The sequence below is a fragment of the Ambystoma mexicanum genome, chromosome 5p, assembly GCF_040938575.1.
Source record: "Ambystoma mexicanum isolate Mex_15411 chromosome 5p, UKY_AmexF1_1, whole genome shotgun sequence".
Lineage (NCBI taxonomy): Eukaryota > Metazoa > Chordata > Amphibia > Caudata > Ambystomatidae > Ambystoma > Ambystoma mexicanum.
In genome coordinates this window covers 958,548,283-958,569,418 of record NC_090930.1, presented here as the reverse complement: position 1 = coordinate 958,569,418, position 21,136 = coordinate 958,548,283, and the positions used below count along the sequence as shown (strand labels likewise).

The 21,136-nt window shown below is 49.5% G+C and overlaps 1 protein-coding gene across 1 annotated transcript in view; it reads right to left on the bottom strand.

The window, feature by feature from the left end:
- The window catches only part of ZPBP (zona pellucida binding protein), a 1,976,511-nt gene that overhangs the window by 262,634 nt on the left and 1,692,741 nt on the right, over window positions 1–21,136 (bottom strand). The window contains exon 7 of the mRNA XM_069613425.1: window positions 15,943–16,120. Coding sequence (XP_069469526.1) covers window positions 15,943–16,120 — 178 coding nt within the window. The remainder of the gene's footprint in view (window positions 1–15,942; window positions 16,121–21,136) is intronic.

The window sequence follows — 21,136 nt, the reverse complement described above, 5'->3', positions numbered from 1 at the left end:
GTCACATCTCGTAGTCAGAGCTCCTGTAGAAGGCCCCTTGATCTTGCCGGTTTTAATTATAGCCCTTAATAGGGTATCCTCAGGGATAACCCTGGTATCTTTGGTCACTGTACAGAAAAACTCGAAACTAGGCTCGGTACGTTTAGTTCCAGACTTGGAAACCTATGGAATAACCCCGGTCAAAACAGCCCCAGTTGGGCTTAGCTTTAGCCCCCAGATGGGGAACCTGGGATGACTATCCGGTCATGACAGCCCCTTGACAGGGACCCTCTGACCAAACTCCGGAATCCAGGTTAGATCCCTTTTGGGACGCCTCACGGAGAACTATGGTACCAGAGCCACTTGGGCCCCTCCCGGAACCAGAAGACCCTAGTAAGCAGTCCCCTGGCTTGTGTGCCCTAAAAAGGAAGGAATTTACCGGATGTTTCCTTTTTTCGTTGATGAACTGCTGTAAATGTGGAGGAGGAAGTCGTTGGAACACCTCCTCCCACCTGACGAGCCTATGCTGGAGTGCCTGTAATGAGAGGGAGGCGCAGTAGAAGCAAGAGTCCCACAGATGTTTTGGGCCCAAGCAATCCAGACAGAAAGAATGGGGATTCGCCCTCGCAAAACAACGTTTGCATGCAGCAAAGGACACGAATCCCAGATGCTCCGGGCATAGACGGAGGAAAGAAGACTGTGGAACCGGAGCAGGAAGATCAACAAAAAAATAAATTTCCCTAGGATGCAAGTGCGTCCTACCCAGACCGCGCAGGAAAAAGGACTGAAGGTGGGGCTACAGTCACATGTGGTGGCCCAGCGTAAAAATTAAAGGACAACTTTTTTTTTGATGCTTCAAAGTGCTCCAGTCCCGTCCCGAAGGACGGAATGTTCAAAAAGTATGGAGGAAAGGGGACGGGACGTAGGAGTATGAGGGGTTTGATGGCATCTTCCTGGCGGTGGCCGACACCACAGAATTCAGAGAGGGCTGAGACCCAACACACCTGGGGGCCGAATCTGGGACCCGGTACTACTTCTCCAGCCTGTCACGTTTTGATGGCGTGATATTCGGAGCCTTCATGACTGCCGGTACATCTTCCTAAATGTCGTCCAACAACAGGACCGGCACAATGTTATTCTTCACAGACTCTCGTTGTTGGAAAAGTAAGCCTTCCTTCTTCTCCTGTGGCACCAAATTGAAAAGCTTGACTGCCTTCGAGATGATGGAGTGGAAGGAGCTAATCTCGTCTGGTGTTGAAGCCCTGGCGGGCTCGTCGACATCCAAAGGTTCCCCATCTACTGGAACATAGCCATCATACTCATCCATCTGAGTACTGGCGGTGTCATGAATCTTTGCCACCAACGTATGCAAGTTGGTTAAAATGTCCAGAGATATGTCCCTTGGTGCAGGATCAGGCACAGGTGGTGCAATCGGAGCAGGAACTAGGGTCTGACTACTTTTAGGGCTCAAGGGCTGGTAGGGCTCATGGGGCGGTGATCCCTCATGAAGCAGGGGTATCTGACCTCCTTCCTGGTCTGAATAAAATCATGCAGCTCCTCCTTAGAACTGGTGTAGATATGCGGGGGTGATTTCGAGAGGACCAGTCTTGGTAAGCCTTGGCAGAAATTCCAGAGGCAAGGCTCTCACCTGATCTGCATCCTTCGGGAAGGTGGCTAACACAGGAGCCTGCAAAGTAGGAATAGGTGCTGCCATTGACGGGGTCATGGTCGGGACAGACAATGGGGGTCTAGGAGGCAGCAACATCCTTGGTGAGCCAGTCGTGAAGATGATGGTCGTTGACAAACTCTTCACTGCTGAAGGAAATCTCGTCTTCCCCTACTTCGCTGACAGGCTCTTCGACAGGGCGGTTGTCGCCGAAGATGTAGTTGATGGTGTGCGGACGTAGTATATGACGAGGAGGTCGTTGATGGAGCAGGAGTCCTGGTGGATGAGGTTGGCACTGACGGGTCTCGTGCCGCTGACTGTGTTGAGGATGGTGGAGCCTGGCCAGGGCAGTCCGTGCCGACAAAGTATAAATTCAATATTGGAGGCGGCGGCACACTGGCCGGGGAAGTACGAGCGTACAAAATACAAATTCAGTATTGGAGGCGGCGGCACACTGGCCGGGGCAGAATGTGCATACAAAATACAATTTCAGTATTGGAGGCGGCGGCACACTGGCCGGGGCAGTACGTGCATACAAAGTATAAATTCAATATTGGAGGCGGTGGCACACTGGCCGGGACAGTACGTGCCTACAAAGTATACATTCAATATTGGAGGCGGCAGCAAACTGGCCGGGCCAGCACATGCATACAAAATACAATTTCAGTACTGGTGGCGGTGGAACACTGGCCGGGGCAGTACGTGCATACAAAGTATAAATTCAATATTGGAGGCGGCCGCACACTGGCCGGGGCAGTACGAGCATACAAAATACAAATTAAATATTGGAGGCCATGGCACACTGGCGGGGGCAGTACGTGTATACAAAATACAATTTCAGTATTGGAGGCGGCGGCACACTGGCTGAGGCAGTACGTGCATACAAAGTATAAATTCAATACTGGAGGTGGCGGCACACTGGCCGGGGCATTACGTGCATAAAAAGTATAAATAAATTCAATATTGGAGGCGGCGGCACACTGGCCGGGGCAGTACATGCATACAAAATACAATTTCAGTATCACAGGCGGTGGCACACTGGCCGGGGCAGTACGTGCATACAAAGTATAAATTCAATATTGGAGGCAGCGTCACACTGGCCAGGGCAGTCCGTGCATACAAAGTATAAATTCAATATTGGAGGCGGCGGCACACTGGCCGCGGAAGTACGAGCGTACAAAATACAAATTCAGTATTGGAGGCGGCGGCGGCACACTGGCCGGGGCAGTATGTGCATACAAAATACAATTTCAGTATTGGAGGCGCCGGCGGCACACTGGCCGGGGCAGTACGTGCATACAAAGTATAAATTCAATATTGGAGGCGGTGGCACACTGGCCGGGACAGTACGTGCCTACAAAGTATACATTCAATATTGGAGGCGGCGGCACTCTGGCCAGAGCAGTCCGTGCATACAAAGTATAAATTCAATATTGGAGGCGGCGGCACATTGGCCGGGGCAGTACATGCATACAAAGTATAAATTCAATATTGGAGGCAGCGTCACACTGGCCAGGGCAGTCCGTGCATACAAAGTATAAATTCAAAATTAGAGGCGGCGGCACACTGGCCGTGGCAGTACGAGCACACAAAATACAAATTCAATATTGGAGGCGGCGGCACACTGGCCGGGGCAGTACGTGCATACAAGATACAAATTCAATATTGGAGGCGGCGGCACACTGGCCGTGGCAGTACGAGCATACAAAATACAAATTCAATATTGGAGGCGGCGGCACACTGGCTGGGGCAGTACGAGCATACAAAGTATAAATTCAATATTGGAGGCGGCGGCGGCACACTGGCCGGGGCAGTACATGCATACAAAGTATACATTCAATATTGGAGGCAGCGTCACACTGGCTGGGGCAGTCCGTGCATACAAAGTATACATTCAATATTGGAGGCAGCGTCACACTGGCTGGGGCAGTCCGTGCATACAAAGTATAAATTCAATATTGGAGACGGTGGCACACTGGCCGGGGCAGTACGAGCATACAAAATACAAATTCAATATTGGAGGCGGCGGCACACTGGCCGGGGCAGTATGTGCATACAAAATACAATTTCAGTATTGGAGGCGGCAGCACACTGGCCGGGGCAGTACGTGCATACAAAGTATAAATTCAATATTGGAGGCAGCGTCACACTGGCCGGGGCAGTCCGTGCCTACAAAGTCTACATTCAATATTGGAGGCGACGGCGGCAAACTGGCCGTGGCAGTACGAGCATACATAATACAAATTCAATATTGGAGGCGGCGACACACTGGCCGGGGCAGTACGTGCATACAAAATACAATTTCAGTATTGGAGGCGGCGGCACTCTGGCCGGGGCAGTACGTGCATACAAAGTATAAATTCAATATTGGAGGCGGCGGCACACTGGCCGGGGCAGTACGTGCATACAAAGTATAAATTCAATATTGGAGGCAGCGTCACACTGGCCAGGGCAGTCGGTGCATACAAAGTATAAATTCAATATTGGAGGCGGCGGCACACTGGCCGGGGAAGTACGAGCGTACAAAATACAAATTCAGTATTGGAGGCGGCGGCACACTGGCCGGGGCAGAATGTGCATACAAAATACAATTTCAGTATTGGAGGCAGCGGCACACTGGCCGGGGCAGTACGTGCATACAAAGTATAAATTCAATATTGGAGGCGGTGGCACACTGGCCGGGACAGTACGTGCCTACAAAGTATACATTCAATATTGGAGGCGGCAGCAAACTGGCCGGGGCAGTACGTGCATACAAGATACAAATTCAATATTGGAGGCGGTGGCACACTGGCCGTGGCAGTATGAGCATACAAAATACAAATTCAATATTGGAGGCGGCGGCACACTGGCCGTGGCAGTACGAGCATACAAAATACAAATTCAATATTGGAGGCAGTGGCGGCACCCTGGCCCGGGCAGTACGTGCATACAAAATGCAGATTCAGTATTGAAGGCGGCGGCACACTGGCAGAGACAATGCAGGCATGAATACTTTAATCATTAAGGGCATGGGCTACAGTGCTAGCAATGGGGCGATGTAGCCTCCGGTCAGTGTTGTTTATGGCGAGAAGAGGCGTGAGTGTATGTCGGACTCAGGAGGTTTGGACCAGAGGACAGTAGTAGTTACTCACGGCTTTGGACGGTTCATGGGGGAAAATGTAGAGATCCAGGCCGATGACACGATCGGCTACGGACAGGCACAGAAACGTGGGCCGGCTAGCGCCTTCCGGCAGGGTCCTTCCAGAGATGAGCTGCTGATGCTCCAATGGGCGTTGATGGAGGTTGCTAGGCAACCAGTCAACAGGAAATGCGGGCGGACATTTCGAGCAGCCTAACGTGGTTATCCACACGAACAATAGCGCTGATTCAGCTAGATGTGCAGAACAAAGCTTGATTTTGTGTAGCTGCAGGGGAGGAGGCCTCAGAACAGGGTGTAGCAGTGGTGAGCAGCGTGTCCATTTGACCGTGGCCTCGCGCTCTGCTTACCCAAGGCTGGATAGGCTTCCTGACATCTCATGCTGTGGATGGTGGTGGTGGTGTTGGGGCTGGGCTCCTGCCCGCCCGAAGATTGGAGTGAGAATGGGCACAGGCACAGACAGGCCAGTGCATTTGACCGGGTGCCTTTGATACACACATAATATCCAACAACACAACAAAGAAATATATGGCATTTCAAATATAACAAAAATAACAGTTAAGTTCACAGCCTGGTAACTGTCACGCCTTACAATATGGGTGAATTCCCCTTCCCCAGATTCAGGCAGGATTCTATGCAACAGTTCCAAAAAGGAAATCCTGTCTTGCATCAAATAATTTTTCCCACTCTTTTATGTGTTTTGCTGTGTGTATTTTTACTTTTTCTGTGATCTTGGGCAATGGAGACTCGCCTACTCCATGGCATCATATTTTTCATGTGTGTTACACAGCACCTTCAGTGCAGTGACACAGGGTTGTCTTTGAGACTTCCCACTGACTCCATTTTCTGGGGCTGACTACTGTCCCCCAGAAAAGATAAATTTTCCATTAACTTTATTTTAATCACTTTAAACCACAGACCCAGTACACCCAATCTTACATGGAGTATTGGAAAGGGTTAATTCTCATCCCTTTTTGTCTGTGTCTCTTGGAGCATTGTTTTGCTCCCTTTACATCAAGACTTGGCTGGTGGCAGTGGTAACTACCCTATTTTTCATACCGCAGTTATCTTATATAACCATGGTATTGTTTTAGGCTATTATATTAGCCTCAAACATAAACACGCTTGACCATATATGTTTTATTACGGTTTCGGCTGGGTTTATTCAACATTTCCTTTTGTAAATGTCTTTCTTGTGTTTTACTCTGTGCGCAAAACCAGGTTTGGTTCCTTTGTTCGCCGTCTTTTCGTGGGCTTCTGCACAGAAGCCCTCCTTAAGGCGCCTGAAAGTCTGGGTAGGCAGGATGTGAGGGAGGGGTCTTAGTACCCCTGCCATGGGTTCCCTTGGTAACCCAAGTCGCACTCCTGTTTGACTGGCTGGGTGACTGTCCTTACCAGGACAGCCACCCTGCTGTGTGATTGACAGCCAGGCTGTATGAATGGGGGAAAACTGCATAAAAAGCAGGTCTCTGGGACTGGAAAGGCAGAGTCGCCACTGGAACGAAAGAACCAACGAGGAGCTGATGGAAGAGGACCCCTACAACGACTAAACCGCCCGGTGAAGCCCTGCTGCAGGTCTGAATCTTCAGAATCCGACGACAGAGAAAATCCTCCAGGAAAATTCTTCCCTTGAACTGGTGGGACCAACCAGTTTGCCCAAACTTTAAGCCCGGACCCCTCCTCTGGTCGAATTCGCCATACAGAGTTACAGTGGGCCGGATAGCCAGGAAGGTCAGACCCTGCTTGGGTTTTAAGGAGCGCACCTTTTATTCGTTGCTTTGCTCTGCTGCTGGTTTCTTCCCTGGGTAGTGCAGGACCCTCCAGTCTTCCTACTTCTTGACGGTCCGACAGTCGCTTCCGGAACCGTGAGCCTGCAGGAACTACCAGGAACGTCCGCCTCAGCTACTGCTTCCTCTCCGTTTTAAGGTACTGTGCAAATCCGTTTGTTCATTTCGTTCAACCGCGGTGAAAGTGTTTGAAATCTTTCTCCAAACCGAGGGCTTGTCCTTCTCTTCTCTTTGAACTAACTTTTCTGCCAACCATCCTCGTCCGGAATCCATGGCACGAACTTTACCGTGAACTACCCTGAACGGTGTGATCTTGAGCAAAAGACCTTTGACCTAGTGACTTTGGTCCTAAGCCTTTTTTACCTGATTCTATCACTGTAGTTCCTCTTGCTCAATTGCCCTGAGTACTTACCTGTTGGTGTGGTTCAATTTCTGTTAACTTTGTTTTTCCCTCCCTTTTAAATTGCTGGAATGCCATTTTGCTCCCACTTCATTTTGTGAGCTTAACTTGTCTGGAACTTATTGGGAGTGTGGTGAATTAAGAGTGTGATTTTTAAACTGCTTATAATAGTGTAATGTTATACAACTTAAGAGTGAAATAAATGTATATTCTTTGTCTTGAAAACCCTGAGACAGTGTTTGCCTGAATCATAGTAATTGCTGTCCTTTGTGTAACTATTTGATACTGCTCACTTACTCTTGTGATAAGTCTGGCTGCTCAGCCATCGCTACCAGTTTAACTGTGTAGTACAGGATTGTACCAAAGGTGAGTTTGTACTGTCACTTCTAGTCTTAATTGTGTGTGGTGTTCCCAAAGGGTACTGCATATAATTCTGCCTAACAGCCTCCAGGTCCTCTCCTTCTGCTTTTCTGAGTGGCCTGGCAACCTCTCCTTCTCAGCATGCCACGGTACGCACCAGTCAAGAAAGGAGCTCTCCTCGCTCCCACGCAAAGGGTAGTCCTACCAGGATGAATCAAAACATAAGTAACTAGCCCGAATCCTATAGTAGCCTAATAACTAACACATACAACTGCCCAACACATACAGGACTAAAGGGTTCAACAACTAAACTGATGCTTGGCTGCTTCTATTCCAAGTTTTCTCACCTGGACAGAAAGTTCTTCAGGTGACACTAATTGCTAAATGTTCCAAACCTAGTCCCAAATAAGGTTTTTCTTGGAATATTGCAGTCTCTTTCTTCTGACACTGGGTGCCATTTTCACTTGCTTACCCCACTCCAGGGTGAGTCTTATCCACTCTGGGTTTCACACACTCCTTCTCTTGACTCATGCATGGTATTTTCTCTCTTTTATCCCTGTTCCAGGGTGTCTTTACTCTCTCCCCTTCTCCTGGAGTCTCTTAATTCTCTTCACCCTCTCTTGGAGTAGATTCACTTTCGCGCCCTCTCATGGGGCATCTTGAACTCGGAGCAAGGGATTGAGTCTCTTACACGATTCCTTCGAACTGGACTTATAGTCATGCTGCCCACAGTCCCGCCTTCACTGGGAAACCGTAGGTTGCCTAGCCTCTTCCATATGCTATCACGGATTGCCTTTCTTGCAGCTCAAACATTTCAGTTTTAGAATAGGGAACTTATCATTTAGTGTTGATTTCAATATTTTAGTTTGCTAGTTTCTTTGAGGCTGGCCAGGAGGTCAGACTAATTTTTTATGTTTATGTTTATTGAGTTTATATAGCGCTTTAATCCGAAGCGCTTTACAGTATAACAACAAGGTACAATAATGAGAGAAGCATATTTACAAACATGAAACAAACCAGTGATACAGTATGCAGAACAATTCACTTAAAAGGAGGGGAAGAGAGGGGGGGAGAGGAGGTAGGCAAGGAAGGTTTCAATGTCTTTTTTGGGGTCAGCGGGAGAGGAGGAGGGGGGAAGGAGGAAACGGGGGGTGGGGACCTCCTAGGGCCCCTAGTGGTTTCAATGTCAGATTTGAGGTCAGCAGGAGGAGCGGGAAGGAGGGAGGGGAAGGGAAGTGGGGGGCCAGGGGGTTTGTGGGAGAGAGGTAGGGAAGGAGAAGTGGGGGGAATGGAGAAGAAAGGCTTTCAGAGTGGAGCAACGGATAGAAAGAGGTAGTGAGTTCCAGTGAAGCGGGCCAAAAGTCCAAGACCTACTTCTGGTTTACAGCACCTTACTCTGTCTCATACTAAACCATCTGAGAAATGTAAACAAGAAGAAACCTACAGCTCTCTGAAAGGTGAGAAAAACGGCATTTGTGTGGATAGGATCAGAAAATTTGTAAATGCTTGGGCTACTCTTTGAACTGGGACTAGGGTTGTAGAATGCTGCATATAATGGCTCCTTCTGCCTACTCTACCCTGTGTACACACACGTGTACACACACGTGTACACACACGTGTACACACACACGTGTACACACACACACACACACACACACACACACACACACACACACACACACCCCCAAACCCCCCACCCCCTCTGTGCCAGTCACCATAAAAGTGACCTAAATGTGCATATGCTATGTGCCTTATGATATATCAGCCATGGGCCGAAGGACAGAGCAAACAAAGTACTTGGGCACCCTCAAATCTTCCACAGTGCATCACTAGCCACACTTACAGCATGTAATAGTATTCCGATACTCAGGCACCCTCAGATCTCTCACAATGATATAAGTCATTTATAATGCGCTTGTACACAAGTGTTTCTAGGCGTGACAAGAAAAGGGAGGGAAGACAGAGGGAGGACAAAACAAATGATCTTACTAGGCCTTGTGTCATTCAGATCGTCCAAGTGGGATATGCAAAAGTGCAGGGGGGAGAGGCGAAGTGCAATAAGGGTAGCATTGCTCTGAGTAAGTGCAGCCAGGGCACGGGGCTCTGGGTAAATGAAAGGAGACAAGGGATTGTAGGGTTCCTAATACAGGCCCTATGTGCGCGGTAGGTCCGGAGGCAGAGCAGGGGCTACTGGTCGTGGGGGCACCTGGTATCAGTGAGACCTGGAGGGCAGCCAGGCAATCAGTCAGCGCAGCAGACGGGTCGGTCAGCAGGGGGGAGAGAGAGAAAGCAGAAGCAAAAAAGGAAGGTCTTGAGCTGCTTTCTGGACTTCAGGTGGTCCGGCTCAAGTTTGAGAGGGCCAGGGAGGCCAATCAATTGATAGGCACCTGCAGAGGAGGGAGATCTACCACCCACTCTCTTCCTGAAGAAACATCTGACCCTCAGAGAGTTGGAGGTGGATGAGTGAAGGGCTCGACAAGGAAGGTGTTTAGGAAGAGAGAGTTGGATGTAGTCATCTCCATACAACTCCCATCGTTTATTGGTATGTATTTACAGTACAGAGACAAACCCAGAATATTCCCAATGCACATCTATCCACACTTACAATATGCACGTGTATACACGTACAGTATGGAGACATACTCTGAGATCTCACAATGCACCTCGATCCACATTTACTGCATGTGATGGTATGCCCATAATGAGGCACCCTTCAAGACTATCATTATGCACTTCTATGCATAACTACATCATTAACTAGTACACCTGCACTAAGGCCCATTCAAAGCTCTAACAGTGACTTACTTCATGTATAGGTATGCCCATACTGTAATGTATCACCCAAGTGTCTATCCGTGGTCCGTTCTTCTTCTAGCTCCTCACATCCTTTCTATAAGACATTTGGCCTCATTACTAGTCAGCCGGTCCGGACTTAACATTGCCGGTATAACCATACTGGCACCGTTTCTGCGATCGCCAAATTATGACCTATAAACCGCTACCGGGGAGTCAAGGCACCCATAAACTTCGCCTGCACGGAAACCCCCCCCTTACCGGCAATACGTAAAACCACGAGCATTATGAGTATCAAGGACATGGAAACAATGCCACAAAAATAGCGCAAAAACCGTGAACACGGTGGGGGTATCGCCACCACCGCGAACATGACGTTAAACAGTACCTAGTGAGCTGAATCAGGCCACAGGTGCACCAAATGAGCCCAGCTGGTCCGAGCAGGCCACGGGGAGCCTACAAAAGGCCCACACCCAGGCCAACTCCAAACACAACTATGTAGGCAGCAGCTCTAGCAGCATTGGGACTGGGGCTATTGAACCAACAGGCAGCACTGCACATGATGGCAGTAATGGTGCAGAGGAGGATGAGGAGGATGAGGAGGAGGCGGAGGAGGCACAGGCGGCACTTAGCAAACCCAGTACCCATGCCAAACCCAATTGTTCAGCCGGCACGACCCCGCAGGCAGCCTGCAATACCACGCATCAGAGTCTCACCCTGGAACCTGAACCCAGGACAGATCCACACATTATACCGGCTGGACCGTCCAACAATCATGTACATCACCACCATGATAGAGGACGACATCAGCAGCCACATTGGCATCATCACCGCCATCCCCCCCTCCTGAAGGTGGTGTCGGTACTGCATTTTCTTGGCACCGGAACTTATCAGCACACAGTTGGTGAGCTGCACGGGCTCTCACAACCCTGTTTCTCAAAAATATTGGTACAGGTACTGGATGCCCTGTTGCGCCATGTGTCGGAACACATCGCCCTACCCCGTAACCTTGCCCAGGTCATTGCCACCAAGTTGGCCTTCCATGCCATTGCAGGCATGCCAAACTGCATATTGCAGTAGACTGCACCCACATAGAGCTGACAGTACCACATGCTATCGAGATGGTGTAACGCAATAGGAAACTGTACCACTCACTGAATGTACAGATGGTATGTGATGCCGGACAAGTGATAACACATTGCTGCGCACGGTTTCCGGGCTCAACACATGACTCAATGGTTCTGCGGAATTCAACATTGCCACGGTACATGGAACGCTACGCTGGACAAAGCACATGGCTATTGGGTGAGTACAACTGCCAATGCACAGGCCCTGTGGAATGGGGGTGTGTGTCCAGGGCAATGACCTATGTGAGTGGGCTGCTAGGACTGCACATGCATCACCCCCGCACCCTTGTAATGAACAGTCAGCACAACCCACACATCACAAAGCTACACATGACAGGTTGCCACAGTGCGCCCATACACACCCTGCCAAAAGAGACACAAACCGATACTACCACAAGCCCATACAACTGGAGCCACTAAATACATCCACCCACACTATGCACCACTGCCCCCACAATGCACATGATGCCTGCACATGAGACATCCTGAATCGACAACATCATCACAGTCAATTGATTGACTCCGCCATGTGTGTACATCACAGCACAATGCCATACTTACCAACCACTATTGCCCGCAAGGGCAACTACATATGCACATCAATTCATTGGTCAATGTCCAAATGCCAACGTCGATGACAATGACCCAGGAATGGTAATCACCCACTGGTCCAACCACTGCTTGGCACATATGGATGACTGATCAATGACACAAGATTGCACTGTATCTGATGAAGACATGATACAACAAACACTGACATGTCCCCCACATTTACATCCCATGTAGGTGATGCTGGATATGCACTCACGCCATGGCTGATGACGCCTGTACGGAGGCCAAGGAACAGGCATGAGGAGACGTACAACAGGGCACACGTCCGCACACGTGGCATGATTGAGAGGACATTTGGACTACTCAAGGCCCGGTTCCTCTACTTGAGCAGATCTGGCGATCACTGCTCTGCAGCCCAGTGAAGATGGGTAAAATTACGCTTGTTTGTGCCATGCTGCACAATATGTGCTAACGCAGGAACATTCCGCTGCCCCCAGACACAGAGGATGATGATGGTGGTGATGAAGATGCAGATGGGGATGGAGATGGGGATGGGGGTGGGGATGGGATGGCTTCACCTCCTCCCGGAGGTGCACAAGATGGCCAATGAGCATGGGATACACTAATTCGCGCTTACGTTTGAGAGACTGCACATTGACAGCACTGCATGGATATGACGATGCCAGTTAATAAATTGATTGACTGCAAATTAAATGATGGATGTCCACTCATAAATGATTTTCTCAATGATAATATATTTTTAACATAACAGGGAAGAAGGTGCATTGGGTAGGGAAGCTGTACACCCGTGCCCACCCACCACCCAAATGTACCCACCCCCAAATCACTAACCCCCTAATGGACCTCTCCCACCACCCAAACGTACCCACCCCCAACCAGGCCCCAAATTACTAACCCCCTAATGGACCTCCCCCACCACCCAAACATACACACCCCCTTACACCCTTCTTGTCCATGTATGTGCCCTGCACTGCCAAACACACATGGCATAATTTGCGTGTGCGCTTCTGCGCATGGGCATCCTTGCCTGAGGGCCCTGTTAGGCGACTTGAGCGCCTCTGTGGGCTGGCAGAGGTGGAGCTGGATGGGGTGGTGCTTGTGGACGGCCCAGTTGCTGGCATTGTTGGCAAACGTCCCAGATACGCCTGCTGGCCACGCAACATGCACTCTGCTATGCTAGACGTATTGTTGTTGCCCTCCGGGACATGGCGTGCCAGGGTCACAATGGTGATGGCAAAGCATCCAATGGACCTGGAGAGGCGACACACAGATGCACAATAACTCTCCCTCTGCAGCCTGGACTCCTCCAGCTGCCTTTCATCTAGCTGGGTAAGGGTGGCCTGCTGATCCTCCATCCGCTGCATACGGGCATTCAGCTCAGCCATGAAGGGGGTTGGCAACCTCATGGGACTATGCAGTGATGGTGGGCTGAACTGGAGGTCTTGGAGGGATGACAGGTCATCCAGGTGGGGCACCTCCCCCCGTGGCCTTACATCAGCCTGCGGTGCTGGGGCACTGTTGTCACTGCCTGCAGCCTCCTCTGCAGTGCAGATGTTTTCAGGGGTGGGTTCTGTGGGCATGATGGGTGGGTGTGGCACCTGTGTGGCAGCAGGCAGCATGGAGATGGTGGTGTTGGCTGGTACATCCGTACCAGATGCAGCTGGTGGCTGAGTTGCTGAGCAGCTTGCGTCGTCCTCCTGGGCAGGGGTGCTGGGTTGCCCACGTGCAGGTGCACATTTCCTCGCCTGTTGGGCGTTTTCACTGTCACTTGAAATGGCTGTGGGGACACAGAGGGCATGCTATTAGTTGTGTGCTGGTACCTGATGGGTCCATCACATGCATCAGACAGGTTGATCAGTGACCATTTGCATTTACACGCATATGACTGCTGAAGGCCATGTATTGTGGGGGTGTTGCTTATCGTCTGTGTCATGAATGGGTCCTTTGGGGCACTCCTGCACTGACTGAGGGGTGTGGGGGTTGTCAATGGGTCCTTTGGGGCACTCCTGCACTGACTGGGGCGGGGGTTGTCAATGGGTCCTTTGGGGCACTCCTGCACTGACTGGGGGTGGGGGGGAGGATTGTAAATGGGTCCTTTGGGGCATTCCTGCACTGACTGGGGGGGTTGTCAATGGGTCCATTGGGGCACTCCTGCACTGACTGGGGGGTTGTCAATGGGTCCTTTGGGGCACTAATGCACTGACTGTGGGTGGGGGGTTGTCAATGGGTCCTTTGGGGCACTCCTGGGCTCAACAAGTACTCATGGCATTGTAATGTGTGCACTTACCAGCATCTCCTCTCATGTCTGCAGTCTTAGTGGTGAAGCAGGCCTTCCAACTGTGCCACTGCTGCGATGCAGGTGTGCAGCAATTAAGGTTTTGCACCCTCAGTCTGAGGTCATCCCACCTCTTATGGCAGTCCTTCACGCTCCGTGTTGTGACGCCCACAGCTGCGCACTTGCATGCAGCTTCTGCCCACAGCTCCTTTCTACGCTGCTGGGTTGCATGGTGTTGGTCAGCGCTGAGAAACATTTCGACATGCTGCACAATGTGGTCCACTGGTACAGTGAGCTCTGCCTCGCTGAAGCATTGTTTCCGCTGTCTCTGTGCAGGGATCCTGGCTGCCATGGTGGTGGTCCTTTTTAGCTTCTCAGTGTGGTGATTTAGCCTATGCTGACTCTGGATGGCAGTGGATTGTGGTTTATATAATGGCCGCCTCTCTTTCCCATTTTCGCGGTCAAGCTTCTGTATCCATGAGGACGGCGGCCGACACGGTTTTTACACTGCTTTTGGGGGTGGTATGTCCATTTCCGTGGGTGGTTACGTGGCAACGGTGACGCTGTTTCCGCATCCGTGTGGTGCGCACGACCGACAGGCTGTAATCTGCCTCTCTTTCCGCAATTTTGCGGACGCGGAAACTGTATCACCGTCGTCACGGAATCACCGCGTTCCGGACCGGCAGACTCGTAAAGAGGCCAATTATCTCCTTTCTGCAATGGTCATTCCATACTTTTGACCACAATGAACAAATATGATTTGCCCTTCCCTCCATAACAGATTCTCCTAATTCTCTTGTACACATCATGACTGCCTCTGTGGGATCAAATCCTGTACTGGGTAGTGAGGTTTTATCTAATGCTCAGGCATGCACATAAATAGATCATCTAATGCCTCTCCTGCACCGGACCCAAAACCAGTTAAAGTACTGTGTTTTCCCACCTGACCCCTTTCTCCCTTCCTCGTGTGCTCACAATCTCACAGTGGATTTCCAAAACAAAATGCTTCCCTTGTAATTACTGCTCAGCATCTACAAGATCGGCCCCAGGCTCACCCTAACCTTGGCAAGACTAATTCATGTGCAGGTCCTCGCTTACCCCACTACTCTATTGAGCCCTTGAGCAACATAAAAACGTCACTACCTTTGCTTATTTAAACCTTTATAGCTTCACCCCTCCTTCAACTTTAGACATGACACAGATTGGCTCACAATGTACTACAGGTCACCCTGGAGGCTCCTTAATCTTGAATTCAAATCTGTCCATGGTCTCAAGCCACATCGTTTAGAATATCTGTCTCTACACCACTTCCTGCCACTCTATTCACAAATCCAACACTGCCTTACTAGCATGTAACCCCTCTGCCATACCTTGCTATTCAGGTAATGTTCTCACTTTGAGCAGGGTGGAATGTCTGCCAACTTGATTTAGAAGCTGCTAAATCTCTGAGCACTTCTAAATGGGTCCTAAAATAATTTCTTCAGACTTGAGGATTTATCAGGCAATATTGCCCCCTTGTGTGATTTCATGTGGCTACAATACATCATGATACATCCCGCTACGTAACGTCTGTAGTAGGCCATGCTCCACCTTTTTCAATGCATGCTGATTTTTGCAGTCAACATGTCTAAATGGGCCTTTCCATTGTTTCTGATGAGACCTCTATGTTTTTGCGTGAAGATGATAACACATGATTAAAAAAACAAAAGGGTGTCTGATATTAGGAAACATGGCAAGTTGCACTGAAGTAGGCACTGTGGCTCAAGCATAAGCATCCACATGGCAACTGAAAATCTAATTAAACTAAATTAAATTAACTTAATTTTTAAAATGTGTCACATACCACAGCAATTTGGGCATCCTGGGTGCATTTTAGCATCCATTCCATATCCAGGAAAACATCGATTAACCCACACCATATGAAGAGTTCCTTCAATATAGTAGATTTCAGGCAGCATTGACTTGCTTTCTTCTAATCTCTCTCCTTGTTTTTGAAAAAATGCCTCAATGAGTTCCTTAGCCTGAAGAAATAACAGAGCAATTAACAGGCAAGTTGAATTAGCCACGAGTTAAGGAGTTCAAAAGCAAGAAGTCCAAACTATTCTAGGTTCAGAGGTATTGGACTGACATTGAAACTTATTTCAAGTATGAAATTGTAACATAACTTTATATCAAATCATTTGGCAGCAGAGAACTACTTCCATGCCCATTGAACCATTTCATATTATTAGCAATTCATCACACACAGAAAATACAAGGTCTGCAACCTTAGGCTCTCCTGGTGCTTCGGACTATGACACCCATGACCCTATGCAATATAATTAATGATGACGGATCATGTAAGTCGTAGTCCAAAACACCGGGAAAGCAGCAGGTTGCAGACCACTAAAGACTGCCAGTGTGCATAAAGCCAGTGTTAACAATCTGTGCCTGTTCAATGTCAAATTTCTTATTGTTCTGTTATAATTTGCTCCATCATTTCTGCTTGGCAGTTGCACTATGCATTTACTGTCTTTTGTAGTGCTGAACGTAAGTCTCGTCCTCCCTCTCGTGTCTCTAATAATGTAATATTATGTCCTCTAGGCCCTAGAGGTATTCTTCTACTGAAAAATGCCTGCCTCATCTATAAGCATAAAAGATCTCCAACATAGTCACCTATTCCTTCTTATATACAAATGCGTATATCTTTCAACTTGATATGATTTATGTTACATATATGCAAAGGTTGGTTCAAGCTCTTGCTGATTTTCAAGTGATTCTGAAGTACACAATTAAAAGAAGTTGCTAAATTTCTTAACATTTTAACCTGGAGAAGAAGGCTCATGTAGTGTTGAATCAGCAACACATCTTTGGGGCAATTTCATTTATTTATGGGTTATTTGTAATGCGCACTATACACACTTGTGTTTCAAGGTGCATAAAGACAGGTGGAGGAATGGATGAAGAAGAGGGTATTAAACAAAATAAAACGTTCTTAAAAGGCCTTGAAACATTCGAACCACGGAAGTGCTAAAGCAGGGGAGAGGGGGAGGAGGGGGAGGAGGGGAAGTGCAGGAAGGGGATAGGAGGGAAGAAAAAAAAAAGCGTTCTGACTAGGTCGTAAGACGATTTGGAACGTGCAACTGCTGAACATGAAAAGGTGAGTGAGGGGGAGGAAGGCAAGTGCAGGAGGGGAAGAAGATTTAAGTTACTTGCCTGTAACTATTGTTCTCCAGCATGGGTCTGGCATGGACTCACATGCTCATGAATATTCCCCATCGTCAGACTGGGAAACCTCAGTAAAAAAAAAAAAGGTTTCACTTTCACTTAAAAACTGTATTTCTCCTCTAAACCAATCACTGTCCTCTGCATCACACTGCCCCCATCCAATGACAGTCCTCTCCCTAAGCACCTCCTCTGGCAGCCATCTTCAGATTTGGTAAGCACGTAAAGTGGCAGTATGACCAAGGCTCGCATGTGAATCCATGCCAGACCCATGCTGGAGAAATTATAAATTACTCGCCATAGTGGCTAATGTACTCCTAATCCATAGTCCCCTTTCTTCCATACTGTATGAGCGTCCCTCGCCAGAGAAGGGAGACAGAACCTTTCTTACCAGAAGAATCATCTTCCCCTTTAAATTTAGATGCGCACAGGGGTGCGGCCCTGGGAGCATGTGCTCCCCTGACTCTGCCCACCGGCGCCACTCCTCAGTCCCCTTGGACGCATCGACAATATTAACATTGCCTTATGACACTCGTTTTTTTAGGGGGAGGATGGTGGGACGTATGGAGGAAAGGGGACTATGGACTAAGAGTACGCTAGTCACTACGGTGAGTAACTTATAACTACTCCTACGTCCCATCCCCTTTCCTCCATACTGTATGGGCAATTACAACTGAATGTAGCCCAGGGTGGAGAGTTGCCCCTCTTAAGAAAACAAGTTCCTTAACACTGCCTGACCAAATGCCATGTCCGACCAGGCACTGACATGCAAACAGTAGTGCTTGCAGGAGGCCGAGGGAGCTCTTGGTAGAATCTTAGCACACGTCTGACTTCTAGACAGTGCAGTACCCTCTGAGCATCATCCTTAGGGTCCATAAAGAAAATTGGTAACACTACCTCCTCGTTTAGGTGAAAAGAGGAGACAACCTTAGGTAAGAATGCAGGGTGTGTTCTGAGCACCACCTTGTCCTTATGAAATTTAGTATATGGCTCTGAAGCCACGAGAGCCTGGATCTTACTGATTCAGCTGCTGAGGTAATAGCCACTAGGAGGGCCGGCTTAATGGTGACTAGCCCGATGTCCACGGACGTCATAGGCTTGAATGGTTTATGCGCCAGGGCCCCGAGGACCACATTGAGGTCCGACATCGGGTGTGGTTTCTTGATAGGTGGATATAGTGTAGTCAGGCCTGCTAAGTGCCTCTTAATCACTGTATTTGAGGATGAAAATACCTCCTCCGAGTTCTTGTAAGCTCCAATGGCCACCAGATAAGTGCAGCATGTGTCTACTTGCACCCCTGAGTGTGCGAGATGTGCAGAGAAGGATACCACGTCAACCAACGTGCAAGTCAAAGGATCAATTTCCTTCGATTCTGCCCAGTGACAGAACCTGGTCCACTTGCTTTTGTACTGACTCCTGGTAGCGTCGCTCCTAGCCGCCTGCATAATGGCCAGGTTAGCCGGTGACAGGTGCAGATGCATCAGAGGGGCATGTTCAGGAACCATGCTGCAAGGGCTAATTTCTGTGAGAGGGGTGGATGACTCTGCCCCCCTGCTCAGAAAGTAGGTGTGCTGGGACCAGCGGGAGGTGTACAGGGGCCTGGTCTGACAGGCTGAGCAGTTGCAATAACCAGGGTCCTGCTGGCCACCATGGAGCTATCAGGCTGATTCGAAGGTCCCGCGACTCGATGGTCCTGCAGATGACCCTGTGCACTGGGGGAGTGGGGGGGGGGGGGCGTATGCGTTCATGTTGTTCCATGCAATCTGTATAGCGTCACCCAGCGAGCCCCTGCCTTGCCCCAGCCAGGAGGAGAACTGGGGGCACCTCCTGTTGGTACTGGTGGCGAAGAGGTCCACCTGTGGCTGACCCAACCTGTAGAAGATCCCCTGAAGGACCTGCTCATTCAACTGCCATTCATAGTTGTCCACACCCAGCCTGCTGAGCTTTTCCATCTCTACGTCGGACTCCCCCGGTGGACTGCCGACAGGTGCATGTTTTTCAACAGAGCCCATTCCCAAATGTCTGCAGAGGGGGTGGGGAATGGGTGCCACCCTGCTTGCTGATGTAATACATGCAGGTGGAGCTGTCTGTTTGAATGAGAATCGCTTTGCTGGTGAAAATAGGTAGAAAGGCTTTGCGAGCAAGCCAGATAAGACATCATCTCGAGCAAGTTGATGTGCGCCAGCTGACGGGACCAATCTCCATGGAAACTAGCTGTCAAGGGTAGCTCCCCATCCCTCTAGGGATGAGTCTGTGGTAATGGTGACCTGAGGTGTTGGTTGCCGGAAGAGCCTCCCTATTCGCAGGTTGTTGTCTGCCCCCCACCAGACTAGATCCTGGTGGAGATGTTGTGGTATGCTGACCTGCTCCACCTGTAAACCTTTCTCCTGGTTCCAGGAGGCTGAGAAATGTAGCTACAGCCGCCTCATTCTGAGCCTTGTATGTGGAACGGCAAGAAGACATGCGGCTATGACTCCCAGCAGGTGTTGGTACCACCACGCCGAGGTCACTGCTCTGCTTAGAAAATGCCAAGTGGCCTTCTTGATGGCCTGATCTTGTCCTCTGAGGGGAAGATGCTCTCGGAGCTTGTGTGCCAGATAAAGCCCAGGAAGGTCAGGCTCTGCATGGGCACCAACTGTGACTTTCTGAGATAGATAGAAAATCCCAGGTCGTATAGTGTTTCCATGAGGGTGGAGGCTGTATGCTGGGCTGCCTCCGGAGAACTCGCCCTGACTAGCCAGTCATCTAGATATGGGTACATGTGATGGCCTTGTGCCCTGAGTAGAGCAGCCTCTGCGTTCATTAGCCTTGTAAAAACCCTGGGGGCGAATTGAGTCCAAAGGGTAGAACCCTGTTTTAAAAGTGAAAACCCATGATCCCGAATCTCAGGAAGGACCAATAGGGTTCCCAGATCGGGACGTGTAGATAGGCATCCTTTAGATCCAGGGAGCACATCCAGTCTCCCGCACACAATGTCTCTGCTATGGAGGCTGGGATAACCATCTTGAACTTTTGGAGCGGAAGTGAAAGGTTCAATTGTAACGCTCACCTGATTCCCACGGAGGCGCAGGTCGTGGCAGGAAGGTGTCTGTGACTCGAAAGGTGATGTGCAGGACTCGATGGGCTTCTGGGGTCGAACCTCTTCGCACTGTGTGACGAACTCGTAGGGTGAGGTTTCTGCAGGTGAAAGAATATAGGGGTTAATGGTCTGGGTTGTTTAATGTCTCTCTTCCTCTCTCTCCCAAGCTTCTCCGTAGAGCCCCCAGGTCAACGTGCTCACCTTAGATAGGTGAATGCTGGACTCTCCATCTGCGTCTGATGCAGGGCGCTGTTGCCAGTTCCTTCACTGGTGAAACATAGGCCTCTTGGACTCAGAGGACCTTTACCGTCGTTAATCGCACGAGCGGTGAGTTTCCAGACACCTTTTTAGTCTTTATAGTCTTTAGAGTCTTTAGGTGCAAGGCACGTTAACATTGAACAGGACTTTGTATGATGCTTTTCTCCCCTTTTGCTTGCAGGACTCTTGAGGAAGATGAAATAAAGCGCCTGGAAATGCGTGAGTAAATGCAAGCGCTCTAGCTGTTTTTTTCCCTTGCAGCGTAGTTCGTGCTGAAGAGGCACCGGAGTATTTGCAGGCGTTCTATTGTGAAGAGCGCGATGGGCGTAAGTAAATACCTGTCTAATGTCTCTTCTTTTGTCTTTCAGAAGCTTGTTTGCAGCGCCGGAGTCCGCGGAAGGCCCGTAAGTAAATACGATGCTTTTATCTCCGCAGGTGGCGATGCAGCGTGAAGAATTCCATAGTTCACGTAGTGCCGGTAAGTAATGACAATGCT